We start from the raw sequence: 13,865 nt of genomic DNA on the forward strand, positions 1-13,865 counted from the left end.
AACAGGTGATTTGATATGCAGATGGTTTCAGTTTCCACAGAACAATTCTTGAAGCTCTCATTATTAGTACGCTTATTTGCACTATGAAAAGGAGTAATTTCCAACCCATGGATCTCCCAGCTATCCACGTTCGGGAATAAAAGACAACGGTGATGCAGAAGTCCTGAAAACACAGGACACAATAATAGTCTCCCCCCTCCCCCCCGCCCCTCATTTTTGAGATTCTGATTTCTGATGTAATTCACCATAGCAAAAAGCAAGAACATTGATTTTTGCAAAACACAACTAAAACCTGGTTTTAATCTGTGATCCCCAATCCATATCTTAAGGAAAGAGAAAAACAGATTACTACAGAGGCAACCCCTGTCCCAAGGCAACAGTAAAACGGGTTAACGTGAAGAAAATACACTGTTGGGCAAAGGACAGTGACAAACGGCAGAGTCCCACAAAGAACTCCTGACCTAAACAAGGAGGTATCATTAAATAGAAGGCTCCCTCTCCTCGAACACATTGTTTGAAGAAAGGCTCATGTCAAATGTTAATTACAATGGACAAGAATATAGGAACGATCATGAAAAAGTACAATAATGCCCCAAAAAGCTGCAGCATGCGAGACCTTTGAAGGCTCAGAAGTTCAACATATGTAAAAAGATCAAAAACTCGTGTTCCACTTTGCTAGATCAGAAGATGAGCAGATAACTACCTCTTTTCAAATAATAAAGGGTTTTCTTTTTCCTCAACTCTTCCCAGCACATTCTTCTAAACCGTCTGTAAAACAAAAACACAGAGAGGAAATAATCGAAAACTTACCAAGGATGCGAACAAGCCATTTGGACAAAACCGTTATGAGAAGACAGAAGAAGGAATCAAAAGAAACCGAGAAGGACTTTGAAAAACTCTGTAGACTTTTTTTCTTAGACCTATTTCTTTTTCTAAGACGGATTTTTTTTTAAAAACAACAACAAAAATGCTGCCGAAACTCTGTGTGAGTGCCCAAGCTGTGCTACAGGGAGCCGACACTTCAGCTGTCAGCACGACATTGGAGGAAAACGGCAGTGTCGAGAAAGAAAATAAAATTAAAAAGAAGAAAATAGAAACAGGGCTTCCCGTTCTGATCGAGCATTTTTTTTGCCAAGACGCAAGGCTAAGCCTCTCATCCAAAATCTTGCCTCCATTTTATCAAACGTTAATGCAATCCCTTAAGAAGGCTTCCCCACAACCCCACTCCTTTTAAAACTCAATCTCAAGAAGACAAAAGCACCATAACTTTTGTGATCTGGTATTCTTGTCCAGTTGGACCAGCTCTTTTATTGATTTAATGGAGCAGACAGGATAGCATCATGGAAGTTTACCTATTTCCTCCCAAAAAAGCGTATTTAGGTCGTAGCTCACTTTTTCCTTCTCGTTTTGGTTTTGGGTTTCTTTTCTGATCAACTGTGTTGTCATTGTTTTGACAAAAGTGCATCCACAAGAACATTCTGGTCTGCAACCAATTATAACAAAACACTCTCTGAAAATAATAAAACAACAATAAAAAAGAAGTGGCAGGATATATCAAAAATTCCCTTCATACGTCTGCCAAGAAAATATAGCTGGACTTCAACCCTTTAACTGGGTCTCAGGGCCTCTGCAACTCTTTGGATCTTTAATTGCTCTTGAAGACTTCCCTGCAAAGAAACATCTTCTATTTCCCACGATGAGGCTTAGAAACCAACAAATTTTTGCTTTTCAGCTTATCAAACGTGGGTTGTGTTTGGTTTTTTTTTCCAGGACCTAAAGAAACACAGAGAAAACAAACCCGGGGTGGACATGAAAATCTTGCTAAGTAAGAAAAAAAAATTCATTTCTTCCAATTTTGGGGCTTCGGTGAGCCGGCAACATATAAAATTTCAAGCTTTATCACAGTCTAGTACAAATGTATTTCTTCTTCTCATATACAGCAGAGGTCGCATGGACAATACAGAGGAAATTCCACAATAGCTTTTAAAGGATCACTGATTAAACTGGAAAGATCTGCTCCGATTGCCTGGAGCAACACATTTAGTGTCCCACTTTTTTTATTAATTTTTTTTTTTTAATTTACATATTTCAGTTCCTCAGATCATCTGCCACAACTGCAAAAACTTGAAGTAACCAGCCAAGCTCTTCACAGGTGGGATTTCCCCTCCCCCACACACACATTTTTAGGGCAATTCTGAAGACTCCTCTCTAACATCATCTCCAACAGCAGCAGGTGTTTTGGGGGCATCGGTTTTAGGCCAGACCCTGCGTGCTCTCGGGACAGGGCAGCGTGTGGAGCAAGGGAACTGCTGGGAACCACTTCGCAGCAGAGCTTTGGGGGCTGCTCTACCTCTTCCCTACGCGAAGCAGCACATTCAGAGGAAAAGCACTTCCAGTTAAAGGAGTGAGGGGTGAAAGCCAACAAGTAGGTTTTCTGCATCTTCATCAAGTCATCGTGCAGAAGAATAGCCCAGCACCTTCTCCAGTGTGCCTTTTGGCCTTTTTTTGTGCACCCCTACTGATGAAAAACTGCTGTAGGGTCAAGCAAGGATATGAGCCAAGTGGTTTGGTGGCTTAAATGGAGGCATAACTTCAGTTACGTGGATAGGAACAACGGCCCCAGTTCAGTAAAGCACTTCGCTTGAAATATAAATAGTCCTGATACAGAAGTTAAGGTTTTGCTTAAGGACTTCGCTGATGCAAAGCCCACAAGTCCAATTACAGAGCGATTTTGGAAAAAAAAAAAAAAAAAAGTCCCCAGAGCCCTGGAGATGACTTTCACAATGTTTTTGAAAGTACCAATATTTTAAAAATAAAATTAACGGAGAATTTTAGAGCCTGAGGATATCTTCACAGAAATGCAGTTTGAACATCTTGAATATGGCTAATAATTTCGACACGCACCTCAGCTTCTATTGAAATCTTCTGACGGACTCCGGGTTTAAAGACTGCAGGTTAGAAAGAGCAATCATATTTTTTACTGATAAAATTATTAAAAGACGCCTCTCAGTCTAGCCTAAGCTTGCAGTCATTGATTAAACTCTGGGTACCACTGAAGGATACAGAAGGTGGTGGGAAAAGCTGGCAGCCTGGGGTTGCCGTCCTAATTGCATGCTTACACCTGCGTTTCTGTAGCTTTTAACTTGATGACATTTTAAATGGAGTGATTAATCGGCCTTTACTTCGTTATTTGCAACGTACACATTTAACGCTGCAGGCCAGATAAACTAGCCAACATAAATTAGCCACCTTATTGGCAGGTTTATACCACTAGAGCATCTGGTCCTCCCTGAATCCATTTGTACCGCAGACAGGAAGCGAGGACAAGTCTTCTTTTAAATTCACGTGAAAAAAAAAAATACAAACAGTCATATTTTTCACTCGACTTAACTCTCCGTCTAGTTGCGTTTTTCTTAAACAGATTCTCCGAATCCGAAGTGACACGAAGCGTGGCACTTACCTCTGGGAGTCCTGCGCGCTCAACCCTGCCCACAGACTACCGTTTGCCCCGCGGCACAACGGAGTTTCGCTCCTGGGGCTCTGTGCCGCTTGCCACGGGGAAGCGCTCGGCACCACCGCGGTTTTGTTCAGGTAGGAAACCTGCAGAAATGGGGTTGGCACAGCAGATAAAGCAGTTTGCCGCTTCTTGGCCTGCCAGGTCCTTTTAAAGAAGCGGCATGCTGGAAATAACGATCCACGGTTCCGGAAAATTCATTTTTTTTAAAAAAAAACTCTTCAGCATTAAAAATTCTTTATTGTATTACGCTGCAATGAGGCAGGAGGGGGAGCAGGCCAAGGGAGAAGGAGAGACAGAAAAGACTTTCTGGTTTTGAAGTGAGATTTAGGGTCAAAGTTCCCAGAACACTATGAAAACCAGCAGTACCGTGCCCAATCTCTGCCTCGGAAGCATTCCCACGGGTCACGAGGGTAAATACGTCCAAGTGAAGTTACCAACCTTCCATTAACGTGTGCAACAACATCAAACTCCAGTTCCTCAGCTCACCGTAGGAACCCAGCAAGCGCCCAACCTCCGCTCTCTGATTCGGGAAGCACGAGCAAAGCCAACCGGCGGTGACGAAGGGAGGGAGGACACGGCCAGCGGGGCCGGGGGGATGATGCGTGCACAGAAAGGCCCTGGGAGAGATGGGAGAGGTGCAACACAGGCACAGGGCACGGTAAGGATCAGGAGATCGGGTCCTTGTCGGTGATGAAGAGCGGGTGAAGTCAGCAATCCAGTGCAGAATTGCACGATGGAGACTGGGAAAGGCTGGGACACGGTGCAAAACCAGTTTGGGAATCAACAGGTTGGATTGGAATGCTTAGCTTAAAAAGCTGGCTCCCAGTTGAAGGTGTTAAGATGCCCAAGTGAGACAGAGTCAGATACCACCAGACACATCCAAAGACACCAAAGCCTACCCTGCTGGTAACAGGGCTCCAGTGGGTTAGAAATTTTACCCTCACTTCTGTTTTCACTGAAATAAATCAAAATAATAAAAATGCTCTCAAAATTTAAATTATCAGTTCTAATTTTTTTTTTCCTTTTTTCTTCTCCCCCCCCCCTTTTTTTTTATTTCCAATTAGAAATGCTTACTGTAGCAGGCTAGGCTTACTAATGGGACCCAATTATCTTTATACATCATATTAAATGTAAAACACTACTGCTCCTATAATTTAGGTCATGAAATAAAAATGTCACCAATGTTGTTACTTTAGGTTTTAATAATCATTTTCTACAACATGAAATAGTTTGATTACCAAGACCTACTGGTGGTCAACAATGGCAACTCACAAATAATGCTTCACGCTCCTAAAATGGCACACAAAACTTACCTTTCATTATGCATTTTAATAATAGGGAGTTGTTAGATTCTGATTTTTATACAACCAATTATACATTACCATGTACACATACACAATTCCAGTCACAGTGTATATATATTTTTGGATGCGCAGCAATATAAAATGACTTCAACCTGTATATACATGTGCGAGTCTGAATGAGTCCTGAGTAGTTTTAAAGTACTATTAGTCAAATCCTGTAAATTTTAACCGATGCAAATAAACCTCAGGTTCTACAGTGTTAAGCTATTATGAAGAAGCTATTAAAAATAAAAAGAAATACAGCACTTTGCATTAGCTTTATGCATAGCTAAGAACTCTGTACAGTGCACAGTATCCACTTACAGTCCGGGTAATTAGAAAATCTGAAAAGATGCTGACTGCATTCTTCAGTAACTATTGCTTTCTCTTGCTGCATAATTAATGGCGAGTGACTCGTTCTGCTTCAAAACGACCAAGTGTGGAAGACTTCTACAGAGTTTAATTTATATTCTTTCTGCTGCATATATTTTTGTAAACATTCGAGTTGCCCAGGCCCTTTAATTCTTCGGAGGAAAACTACACAATTATACAGTCAAAGAGTTAAAAATGTGTGTCCGGGAGGGGAAAAAAGAAACAACAGTGGAGTATGCGGATTACCTTAAACGCCACAGTGTGCCGTAAGGAAACAAAATTGGAAGTGTTCTTTAAGGAAGAGCTTAGAGAGAAACTGAAAGGCTGCTCGGAAACCCTCTGTCAGCATGACACACCACCGCAGTAAAGGTGAGATGCTCTCGCACCACCAGAACAAATTGTCTGAGCAAATGGGAAGGAAGCACTCCCGCTAAGGAGCGGATCCAATCACAGCACGAGAGTCAGAGTCTTTGTACAGTATTAACAGAGCAACTTACACAAAAGATGTCTGTATAGCCCATGCCAGGCAAACGCAGGCACTAATACGAGAGCTGGTAAAGGACACAGGCGAGCGCTGGGGCGTAGCTGTCTTTAACCGGAGTAGTTTGGATGCAACTTCCCAGGTACGGAGGAAGATAACTTGCTTTCTCCCCTCTGTTTCTCTCACACCGCAAAAATGAAGGCACAACTCCGACTGGGCTCCTCCGGCAGAAGGGTCCTGGCCCAAAAGTTAGCTAGTCCCGTGGCTGCTATAGTCAAAAACGCCTTTCCTGAAGAAAGGTGAGAATTCGCAGATGGTGTGTTTTGACAGAGTTAGCCCCACTTTATCAATGTGCAGTGGAGACGATGGAGATTGCAGCATTGCAGAGAAAAAGCTCCTGAGGTATTTCTGTGGAATGAAATGCAAAACGTCATAAGGTTTAGTTGGTCAAATTGATTATGACCACATTGAAGAATTAAATAAATAGCGGTATAAAAAAAAAAAAAGAAAGAAAGAATCGCTATGGACTGTGAAAAGTCCTTCTAATAACCATCAGCATTTAAATCCATCCATAAAAACAGGGCTACTGAAATAGCTGTATTGAGCTCAGGAAAAGCAGAAAAGAAGTATTTTCCACTTTCTTCCCCTGCCAGGCTTAATAACTGTTTTATTCAGTGCTTGCGTGATGCTTTCTGCTTTATTCTGTAGTCATGTAATGCTTTCTGCTAATCATGACCTGCTAATCCTGCCGTCTAGCATTACCAAACACTACAGCAGATGCAAACCTCCAATCCATTCTGCAGGAATTTCACTACATATGGACACAAAAGGCCTTCAGAAATCCTTCCCTCGTCAAGCCTCCACAATCCTTGCAGCGAAAAGGATTTGTTTTGATCAAGGCCATCTGCACAAAGATTGCATGACTTCCATATCATCTGAGAACCTACCAGCATCTTTTCACTGAGCTGCCCTCTAAATTTCATGTTTTTTTAAGTCGTAGACTTAAGAAACATTCCCCTTCCCAAAAGTTAATTGTCACTGTGCGACTTGCATCCATTTGTACCTAGAGAAATTGTGGCAGATGTACATTAACCCAAAGCTAGTTTTCACAAACCTGATGGGGTTTCCTTCACATACGGGTTGAATTATTACAATAATTTACCATGATTTAATAAGTCATATTTATAAATGTTGAATGAAACACAGTAGATAAAACATTGATCAGACAGGTGCTAAAAAAGCACCCTTTGTCACCCAAATAGTTGTCGGGCAAATCTCATATGCAGCGCAGGGATAAACTCCTTTGCTCTGCTACAGACTGACCACACGAAAAGACAACTCGAGACGTTATTCACAAATCTTGGATGAAGTGGGAAATATATCGGCAAGACACAACAGCACCATCTCCTATGAAGACCACAAGGTTTAGTTATTGGAATGCAGCAGCTTTTGGGTCATGGAAGTGGTTCTATGTTTGGGAAGCAGTCCTAATTATTCACTCTCTCCTCAAGGAGAATTCCTCCATACTCTAAAAACCTGTTATCTATTTACGTGCCTTGGAAACGAGCTGTATTAGTGTCACAGAAAGCAGGATAACAAAAAAAACAAAACAAAACAAAACAAAAAAAAGCAGCTGGCACATAAGCTATTCTCTTGGCAGGATTGGTGAATTTTCTTTTTTTATTTCGATCTCCCACAGGTTGTATTAATGTTCATTAAAAAAAAAATTCATTACAAAAATGCCTTCAAGATGAATTCCAACAGACTAAGAGGTAATTTAAAGTGAGCAACAGATGTCATATCAACATTTGTCATAATTAGTTCACAAAGTAGGGCCCTTTAAAAAAAAAGTCCCAATCCAGTAATGCCTGAAGGACGAATATGGTAGAAAACCAAATGTAAAACACGGCATCCTCTTAGAGTTTTAGCACTGTGCTGAAAAGTTACTGCAGTAATTCCAGTTTACGGCTACCGAAAGCTCAAAGGTACCCAAATATCTCACCGGAGACATTACAAGACCTATTGCGTTCACCTTGCTATGTATGGCCAGATAATTGACTGTCACGCCTTTCCTGTAGAGCCATTACTCATTGTTTTGGCACGATAGCTCTAATGGCAGAGCAAAAAAAAAAAAAAATCCCTCTGCTATAAGCGTATACTTATCTGACAGGGAAACACTAGGAACAGCAGATAGACTTATTTTCCCAGATCTGCGCACAGGAGTCGCTCAGTGAATATCACAGATTCTTTGAACATGAAAAAGATCCTCGGGAAAATGGCAACAAGCAGACCCTACCAGATTATGCCGGAATTCATTGTGTATGAAGGTTTCCAGCCATATGGCTTGGCATTACGTGCTCTTTAACAACCACCTCTGAGCAAATTAGCCCTCTTTTAAATCCCGTATCTGCATTTGCCCTCGTTTGCAATGCTGATGCGTTAGCATAGCACGGAGCTGATGCGCCCTTGACACGAAGAAGCTGCTGCTTCGATGCAATAAAGGCTGCTCTGCCCAGATATGCTGGCTAGGAGTTCAGTCCCGTAGCGAGGGAAACAGTGATTGATGGCAGAAGTGTTTGCTCACACCGCAAGCATATGCCTCAATTACAGAGCTGTGGGTAGGCACTAAGGGGGAAGGTTGTTCTCTCCTGTCGGCTGCAACGTGGACGACGAAGCTGTAGGAGAAAAGGAAGAGTGGTGCTCCTTACCGGTGTGTGGAAAGACGCTTCCCAAATTCAGATGGGACGGGGAGAGGATGAGGGTCACAGCAAACAGGGAAAGGGGCAGAAGCACATCAACACCAAGTGCCAGAGATGACGGAAAGAAAACTTTCTTAGAGACCCCAAAGGGACTCAAACAGACTTTGTTGCAACCCAGGAAGGCACTGGAAGCTGCTGGAGCGGCAGCAAGGCTAGAAGAAAGGATCTCCTCTGTCAACGCTGAGTGGGCAGACGGAGAGTTGTTTTCAAAGCTTTTACATAAAATCCATTTCCAGCAGCAGATACGATTTTTCTCTATTTACAGAATAATGTTATTTGTGCTGAGTTAAAACTAGGTGGGAAGCACTCTGGTATCTTTTGATGTGCTCCATTAAAAAAAAAATAAATTCTTAGCAGACGGTGGCAAGCTCCGGGTGCCTTCACAGAAACATGTCCAAATTTTATACAAATTAGCGCTGTGACTTCCTAGCAGCACTTCCACCGATAGCATCTAAATCGTTGCCCCTAGTATGCCAAGCACTACATTTTCGCAATCCTACTTTTGCTAGGTTTGCACGATTAGCTTGGAAAGAATACACTAGGTAACCGCTACAAATATTCCAAAAGGCTTGGGATTATTACTCGGTTTTGTTTGTTAGTCTTTCAAAACTCTGGCCGTTTGTTCTGGCTTATTTAGTCCGGTAATCAGCGTTCTTCCAAATGCACTTAGGAGTTTCATTTCACTAACAGCGTTCAACCTGCTACATTGCTGGTTTGCTGGAAAACATCCTAATTATGAATTTGTAAACGTTTCAATGTGAGAGCATGGGATCTTGGCACTGTTATGGGATGTAAAATGGGTAACTTACACACCGACGGCGTTGGTTGCTCCGTCTAAACGCACATTCAGGAAGACGAGTTTAGAGAATAGAAATACTCGTGGCATGTATAAAAGTCTTAAAGATCGAAAGCCGTGTTAAAAGAAATCCAAAATAGGAAAAGCAGCAGTTTTGCCCTCTTGGCATGCATTACAACCTTTGTGGCCTTTAACTTAAAAGCGATGACAGCCGTACTGGCGAGGTTTAACTTTGTAGTCTAAGTGTTTGCAAAGGAAACAAGGCTGGAGAAAGTGTTGTGGGGCCCGAAGGTTTGTCTTTACTTACTAGTTTGAGCAGCTTTCCCTCCCTTTTAATTATGCAAATAGCAAAACGGCAACAGTTTTAAAAGCCTATTAAAAATCATTTTAATAGGGTTCACCTTTTTAGCAGTAGGCCAGCATTCATCTCGTGCTCAATCCATCAGCACAGCAAAGTCATTCTAATGATTTTTGCACTACTTCGTGATGCAGGGACCTCATAATTTTATACATTTTAATATAAATCCATAACTTAATTTAAAGTTATTAAAGTTATTACAATCAAAACGCTTTTCGGAATGTGAAAGTGTTCTTATCATCCTTGCAATTGTGGCATATTAAAGAGGAATTCAGTTCAATGACATTGTTCTCATAATCCATTACAAACAGCGACAGCCTCGGAGACCAATAGCAGAGCTTAGGAAGAATTGGATTTTTCATTAAACTTCGGTGTGTTTAAAAACTCATCAACTCTTGTACTTCCAGATGCGAAGAAACTTTAAGCTTTCTCTCTCCTACTGCTGTGTCTGGCAGTTTAGTCAAAAAAGTCAGCGTTTTAAATTCTTTAAATATAACACTTAACAATTAGCATAATAAATACCACCTGCTAATATTTGAGGGAGCTGAAAGCACCACAAACTTCAGTAAGACAAGCCTTACAAGGCTTTGGGGATTTTTGAAACAATAGCTCTTTTTCTTTGAAACACCACCCCCACTCTCAACACCTACACATCAATCTGACAGTCAAAAGCTTTACCACAAGGTCACAGAAGGTCATCGGTGGCAGAGGCAAGACTAATTAACTTGCTCGTCTAACTTTGAGCATTGGCTCCTCTCTCCCTTTAATATAGATGCTTGTTTCTCTCAGCACCAATCACGTAATTATTCTGTTGACTCGTGTTAAGTGCTGCAAGCTTTAAATCAAATCTTGATTTGAATTATTCATCGAGCAAAGCATATGCAGGTATCAACAGCTGTTTTCTATAGGATAGGAATCTGATTACAAAAAAAGAGACAGATTGAAGCACATTCCCTGACTCTGAAAAACCACATTATGCCGCAATTAGATATTTGCAAAGTAAGATCTTCCCGGGGAAGACACTAGCCCAAAACAAACAGACAGGAACATGCTTCGCTTCCACTCTGTGATCGCAAAAATAAGGATCTGCTCAGAAGATGACGCAGGCAAATGGATCCCGCTGTAACGCAGGAATGGGAGTGCATCTCCTGCCTCTGTCTTCTACAAAGAGACAAATATGTCTTGGGCATATGCAAAGGAAAATGAACATTTGGGGGGATCCTTTCCCATATTAACCAACTTACTCTTTTTTGGACATTTCCATTGGTATCTTGAAAAGGAAAAAAAAAAAAAAAATTACTTCCAGGGTGATTTTTCAAATACGAAACACAGCAGAAGTGCCAGCTATCAGCACTAACTACAGTCTCTACTGACAAAAAAAAGCGCCTAGTTTAAACAGCACTGACAGGCAATGGTGTCCCACAGAGACTTCAGGCTGGCAAAGGGCCCTGTCTGGGGTGATGATACAGAATCCGAAGAGCAGAGATTGCACGTCTTCCCAAGAAAAACAGGATTCAAGCTTCTCATTGGATCTGCTTCTTCCTTGTGTTTTTTTTTGTTGTTGTTTTGTTTTGTTTTTTTCTTACTGGCAAAAGTCAGAGGGAATTAACACGCTGTACGGGAGGTAAGCTGGGCTTGCAGCCTGTGATACCACTGGGAGAGCACAGAAGACAGGAAACCTTAGGAAAAGGGCCGCAAGCTAAGCCTCGTGCAGAGGACACACCACATCTCAACCCCCACACAGGGCTGGATTATCCGAGTCAGGTGTGGAGGACAAGAAAAGCCATTAGCCACAACATAGGAAGCTTCTTTATGAACCGAGTTCCAAGGGATCAGGTTCTCTTATGCCAAATATCCCAACGCTGCACAGCGAGGGGTACTCAAGCTGTCCAAACCAAGGTGTTTCGTCCAGGCAGTAGTCCCAGCAGGCTCCTTTTGTGGTCTGCGAGGATAGCTCAGCCCCCCATGTCACGATTCAGTTCACCGCAGTTCAGCTTCTGCCCTGTGCCTGCCACCAAAACCATCGCCCCTTCCCTTGGGGACCACCTGAGGCTGAACTGCCTAATCGGGAGTGAGCAATTGCCAGCATTAACGCTCTGGTAGCGCTTTAAAAGTAGTTTCAAATCCATTTTTGGATTTATTAAATTTGAGCGAGCCGAGACAGAACTGGCAGGTAGCAAGATCATAAAATACAAGGTGGCATTGCTTCGGAGTACAGCAGCTCGAAAGGATGGGGGACTGTCCACAGACTATGACTAATATCTTCACCTCCAGCCATTCAAGATGAGGATCAGCTCTCCGCTCACCAGATATAACTAGCGCAGAAACATTTTAGTCTTGTGGGTTTTGGGTTTTTTTGTGGTTTTTTTTTGTTTGTTTGTTTATTTTTGGGGGTTTGGTTTTTTTTTTTTTAATAAAGAAAACATGAAGCTTCAATTCTTTTCCCCAACACCTCAACATATATTGCAAGATATCATAAAGCAGTTCTGAGTAAAATATGTGAGCAGGACAGCGTGTGATATTCAATATCTCAAGTGATATTTCAGGCCCTGCAGGAAGTACCTAATGTCACCTCTGGATCCATACACATATACACATTTATCTTCTGCACACACCCTGAGGTCATTACGTGCAGCTGTGATTTCATAGCGCTGAGAAAAAGACTTACTGCCTGGGAGACTACCTGGTGCCTGGGAGAAAAAAAAAAAAAAAAAAAAAAAAATCTTGTTTCTGTGAAAATTTTGGAGAGAAAGCTTCTAAAATTATGACATGATCACCTGAGCCGGTATCTTTGGCAGAAAGACCAGGATGGCTGGGCTCTCCTGACAAAAATTACAGTATTTAGACACTGTCAAAGTTGTGCAAAGCTTCCTTGAGGAGTCAGAGGTAAACAAATGCCTCCAGAATGTATCTATCCCATAGGTACCAGAGACCTTGTGCTAGTCGCACACAACTTGTGTGAGCACGGAGACATTTTTCAAGAGAATAAAGATGGAGTCACACATGTTTATATATGATGAGTCAATACCACGCTGGTCATAGTATTAAAGGGGGAGGTTATCTGCTTCAGATTGGCAGGCATTAATTAGGCTCAGGACTGGATTAACTGGCTTCCCATTACCCAAGCTGAGAATAAAGGATTGACTCGTTTTAATCAAACCCTTCCTGTTCACTTTGATTAGGCCTAATCAGAAGCAAGGTTCTTTGCAGATAACGCCTAGCAGTCATTGAAGAAAAAAGTTTAATAAATAAATAAATCAATCACGACCTTCCCAATCAGTATCACCTTACCCCGTGTTTGTGCATCTTTACCTCTACGTAACAACTCCACCTCACGTACCGATGATTTCCATCCCAAACAAATTCTACACGTAGATTCTACGTATAATTCTACAGCCATGCACAACGCCCATCAGCAGCTCCCCCGAAGCACACCTACATTAAACTTCCAGCTGCCTTACTGGCCGACTTTGCCTGCACAAGCATCTTCTTACCAATGGAGAAAAGCAAGCCTGGCACCACAGGAACCAGTACGGCTGGGGATGAAGGTTGTTATTCCTTTAATATCACAGAATCACACAGAAGTTTCAGAGTTGGAAGGGACCTCTAGAGATCATCTAGCCCAACTCCCCTGCTAAAGCAGGATTGCCCAGAGCACATTACTCAGGACTGCATCCAGGCGGGTCTTGAAAATCTCCAGAGAAGGGGACTCCACACCCTCCCTGGGCAGCCTGTGCCACTGCTCTGTCACCCTCACCGTAAAGAAGCTTTTCCGTGTATTTGAACGGAACTTCCTATGTTCTAACTTGTGCCCATTACCCCTCGTCCTGTCACTGGGAACCATTGAAAAGAGCCTGGCTCCATCCTCCTTCAACCCACCCTTGAGATACTTGTACGCCATAATAAGGTCTCCCCTCAGCCTTCTCTTCTCCAGGCTAAAGAGTCCCAGCTCTCTCAGCCTTTCCTCATAAGGGAGATGCTCCAAGCCCTTAATCATCTTAGTTGCCCTTCGCTGGACTCGCTCCAGCAGTTCCCTGTCCCTCTTGAACTGGGGAGCCCCAAACTGGACACAGTATTCCAGTTGTGGCCTCACCAGTGCAGAGTAGAGGGGGAGAATGACCTCCCTCGACCTACTGGCCACACTCTTCCCTATGCAGCCCAGGATTCCATTGGCCTTTTTGGCAACAAGGGCACATTGCTTGCTCATGGATAATTTTCTGTCTATCACAACCCCCAGAT

The 13,865-nt window shown here is 42.4% G+C and overlaps 1 protein-coding gene across 5 annotated transcripts in view; it reads right to left on the reverse strand.

Annotated features, from left to right (window-relative positions):
* Positions 1–744: 744 nt before the first annotated feature.
* Positions 745–13,865, reverse strand: part of KIF16B (kinesin family member 16B) — a 151,001-nt gene continuing 137,880 nt past the window's right edge. For 2 of the 5 annotated variants that reach the window (XM_082481947.1, XM_082481946.1), the window contains exon 27: positions 4,687–6,121. In XM_082481947.1, coding sequence (XP_082338073.1) covers positions 5,963–6,121 — 159 coding nt within the window. In that variant the 3' untranslated portion in view covers positions 4,687–5,962. Of the gene's footprint in view, positions 769–4,686; positions 6,122–13,865 lie in introns of those variants that run through there. The other 3 variants (XM_082481948.1, XM_082481949.1, XM_082481950.1) reach the window with 2 other exon arrangements.

This window comes from Vanellus vanellus (assembly GCF_965231255.1).
Source record: "Vanellus vanellus genome assembly, chromosome: 3".
NCBI classification, from domain to species: domain Eukaryota; kingdom Metazoa; phylum Chordata; class Aves; order Charadriiformes; family Charadriidae; genus Vanellus; species Vanellus vanellus.